Genomic DNA, 4,276 nt, shown 5'->3' on the forward strand with positions numbered 1-4,276 from the left:
TAGACAAATGAAGACAAATTTTTTGCAGTAAATAAATCATTTTTGGGACCAATTAACTGAAATTGGATAATTTCCCACGGTACACCCGAAGATCTCTCAAGGCACACTAGTGTGCCGCGGAACAGCGGTTGAAAAACACTGCAGTAAATAGTGCCCATGTCATATCCTGTAAACTAACTAAAAGCACATTCTTATCTTTCATATGGAAACTTATATTCTCATTGCGTTAAAAAAAAACCCAGACTGGGTAACAACCATGGCTCCCTCCGTAGATAATGTGGAGGTAAGAAATGTGTTATTTGCAGGTTTACTAAGTAAAGTAAGGTAAAATCATGAAAAAAAGATAAGCTACCACATCTATTGACGTTTTAGCTGTAAATTATTTTTTGGGGGGTTGATACACTTTATTCTTAAATTTTAACCCCGTGTATAGCCTTAAGACAAGGGACTCCACAAGGTATGGAGCAAAGACCAACACAGGTACTTGTAGGCACCAAAACATGCCAGTGTTTCAGCACTGTAGCCAAGGTAAAGTTTTATGTAAAAGCCTATTTAAATTACAACTCCCATCCTATTGTGTGTAAATTCCCCCACCTACTAGATTGTAAGCTCTTCGGGGCAGGGTCCTCTCTTCTTGTATCACTGTCTGTATTAGTCTGTCATTTGCAACCCCTATTTAATATACAGCGCTGTGTAATATGTTGGTGCTATATAAATCCTGTTTATTATTATTAATAATAATAATAATAATAATAATAAAAAAACCAGGTGGTGTTTTTTTTTTTTTTTGGACAAAGTGGTGAAGGGTTACTTAGGGACACAGACTGCAATAAAAAGTGAACAGAGGCCCAAATCCTTCCTCGCTATATTCAGAACTAAAAAGAAGGTTTTTGGTATAGTTAGGCTTTCTTTTTTTGTATAATAACATTTTTATTGAAGGTTTAATGCAGCACAAGAAAATGAAACACTAAAAGCATCATCAACCTAGTTTTGACTTGTCATTCCAGCATACAGAATGACACTGGTACATTTCCAATGCAAATACATTCTTTTATTGTGTATTCATTGACGTTAACAGAGGAAGTAAATTAGCAAAAAGGCAGATGATGACAATGGTAAAGGGCACACACGAGAATCCGGAGAGATATGAACTGTCTCAGGATAAACACAGTAATGAATATTAGACCAGGAATTGTGCTGAATTTCCATTTGTGTTACAAAAATAAATGACATACCATTGTAAGCATGTAAGCAACCAATTGTTTGGTTCATTATAAGAAATAGGCATGTTAGTAAATAGTGATAGAAAGTACACAAAGCCATGTGTATTGATGATCAGTAAAATCTGATCAGAGTAAAATATAGTACATTGTGGATGGTGTTTTTGATCTTCTTATAAAATGAACTAACTAAATTACCAGTAGATCTGCTTATGTGTAAACGGTATAAGGCAATGTTTTTACCCTTTTTAACATTGGGGAGCCAATGCTATCATTTCTATATCAACCGCTCACACTATAGTACAGTATTAATGTGCTGGTCAGGGGGAAAGATACTTCATACATTGTGGGCAATAAGTCAAAAAGATCATTGGTGGCACTTAAACTGATCTGAGAGTCACAAACTGCTGATTGCTCTAGAACCCCTAGCAACCTCTGGAGAAACCCTAGTTAAAAAACACGTCTAATCCTTGAGGTCAGGGCATGAGTTGTTTATAGCAGTGGTCGCCAACCAGTGGTCCGGGGCTCTGGTCCGTGCACCCTCGAGCAGGGTCAGGAGAAGGACCCCGCCGGGGGATGCACCGGGCACAGCCATGTAACATGTCCCCCGAGCAGTTCCCAGGCTCTAGAAGTGGGCAGGCTATGCCCCTGGGTACAACCCGCCCACCCGCCTACTCTCCCATTGCAGGGTCAGATCTGCGATGGGCGGGTTCTGTCATAATCTGGGGGAGGTTTCTCCCCCTTTGAGTGACACCCGGCTCCCTGTGCATGCCCAGTCGGGAGACGGTGATTTTAGTGGTCCACGGACCTGAAAAGGTTATCGCTCGCTGGTTTATAGTACATAGAACCCCATTTGGGTCAACAGTTAACAACTTCACCTGTGTACTTTTGTTACATGGCCTATGGATTCTGTCTTATTTTAAAATGAACCTGACATGTTAGGAATATAAAACTGGACAGTACCAATTTTTTTTAAAGAAAATATCCCATGGCTTTTATCCTTAAAATTGCTTTAATACTAGATTAGTTCTGTGTGGGTCTTGAAACCAAACATGCAGATAGTTGTTGCAGGCCTATGACTTTCAAAGTGTTAAAGGAGAGATAAACATAACATCCCTGAAACATACACAATCAAAAACCAGTCAGAATTGTCAGTTTCCATATTTCTATCCCAACATCTATTAACCTTTCTATTAAATATTCACCAAATGAAGTGCATCTATTATCAACAATAGCTTTTTGTTGTCTGAACAAGTACTATGATTTTCTCTGATTGTATGCCTCTCAGGTTAGTTTTCATGGCACCAATGATCTTTTTGAAAGATCATTGGTGCCACACACGAGTGGCCAATCAATTCTTTCCACAGGCCAGTGATATAGGAAGCATTATTACCATTGACCACCATGCTAATATACTGTAATCTGTGGATTTAGTAATTATAGCAGGGGGTCCCTGAAAACCTGAAAGTTATTTCAAGGGGTCCCTAATGTTAAAAACATTCATAAAAGCTGATCTAGAAAGACTTATCCTTATTCTTTTAAAACCATAGTAGGGAATTTACATTTGCTTACTGTACCTTGATGTTTTCTACAGCAACAGATATTTCTTTGACACTGTGGTCTTTGTGTAAGCCAAACAGCTTGTCAAAAGCTCTAATAGGGATTTTGCATTGAAGACAGAAAATGTCTGGCGGTTCCTCAGTTTCTTTACTAACATCAGCGGGAGAATTTTGTTTCTCCTCAGAATGTGAACCTTGTACATTGTTTTCTTGGTTTGTACACTCAGTAGGGTTCTCCATTTCTACAAGATCTCCCCCACTTTGTGGCGGTTGAGTATGCTGCTGTAAAAATTCATCTACATCACCTGGGGAATGTTCAACTTCAAGACCTTCTTCTTTATCCTGAGGTTGTATGCCTTTTCCATCAGGCTGTCTGGTAGTTTTGGTATGTTCAATCTTTAATGATTCATCTTGGAGACCCAAATGTTTGTCTTCAGGATAAATTTCACTTTCTTTATTTTGCTTGGTTAATGGTAGGGGTTCTTCGGTACTTGGAACATTGTGTTGTGTTATGGTGTATTTGTATGGTTGTACCGCTATCACTGGATCCACTACTGAGTCTTTGTCATCATCCGACAATCCGTACAGCTTTGCCAGTTCATCCACGTCATTTTGTATGTCCGTCTGAATCTGTTCAGCACCTGATGAGGTCAGTTCTTGGGCTGCTTCATGCTGTTGTTCTTGCTCTTCTTTTTCTTCTTCTGGAAAGGCTCCAACTCTTCTCTGTGAGTCATAGAGATCTGTGTGATAGAAACCAAAGCTGCCCTCTTCCTCAGGTTCAGTCTCTTCTTCTATAGGTTCCAGCTGATCTTCTGCTTTAGCCAGAGCAGTGTAAATGTCATTTAGACCAATGGCATCTAATTCATCTACTGTGTCATTCTCCATCCTTCTGTGTGTATTTTTTTGTCAAGTTAGTTTATAATTTTTAAGGGAAAAAGGAGAAAATATTGTTAGAATAATTAAGAATAATTATAAATAACTGTCCTTGGTTATTATATTAATTGCAGTAGTAGACATTAGCAATGAGTTATTGTTATTGGTGCTTTTTGTTCACAGGCGGCACACATTCAAACACTGATTAATTTAGTGTGACAGAATACATTATCGGCATGAATATATAATAATGTTTTATAATACATTTTGAAGAAGCATCACTGTCTATATTTGTAGCTTCAGCATCCCCAGAGACCATTAAAGTCTGTGTAAGTAAATTAAGATCTCCCCAGTTTCCTCAGTTGCAGGTTTTATAGAGATGAGCGCATTGTAATAATTTACCATCCTCTATGTCATAGAATTGAATAGTGATGAGGGCTGTCAACTCAGATCACAAAACCTGGAGGAAATACATTTTTAGCTCTAGCACTTACAAAGCAGGCCCAATATATTCTGGTTAGTTATTCTGGTATTTATTTACTTTTAAATTTTCCCTTTTATTGAGTTTACAGATAGCTACCTACACATGGCAAAAATGATTGATCATTAAGCTTTTATCAAATC

The 4,276-nt window shown here is 38.1% G+C and overlaps 1 protein-coding gene across 2 annotated transcripts in view; it reads right to left on the reverse strand.

Annotated features, from left to right (window-relative positions):
* FSD2 (fibronectin type III and SPRY domain containing 2) overlaps positions 1–4,276 on the reverse strand; it is a 36,940-nt gene that overhangs the window by 23,191 nt on the left and 9,473 nt on the right. For both annotated transcript variants that reach the window (XM_072402435.1, XM_072402434.1), the window contains exon 2: positions 2,798–3,668. In XM_072402435.1, coding sequence (XP_072258536.1) covers positions 2,798–3,664 — 867 coding nt within the window. In that variant the 5' untranslated portion in view covers positions 3,665–3,668. The remainder of the gene's footprint in view (positions 1–2,797; positions 3,669–4,276) is intronic.

Source organism: Pyxicephalus adspersus, chromosome 2 (genome assembly GCF_032062135.1).
Source record: "Pyxicephalus adspersus chromosome 2, UCB_Pads_2.0, whole genome shotgun sequence".
In the NCBI taxonomy this organism is placed as follows: domain Eukaryota; kingdom Metazoa; phylum Chordata; class Amphibia; order Anura; family Pyxicephalidae; genus Pyxicephalus; species Pyxicephalus adspersus.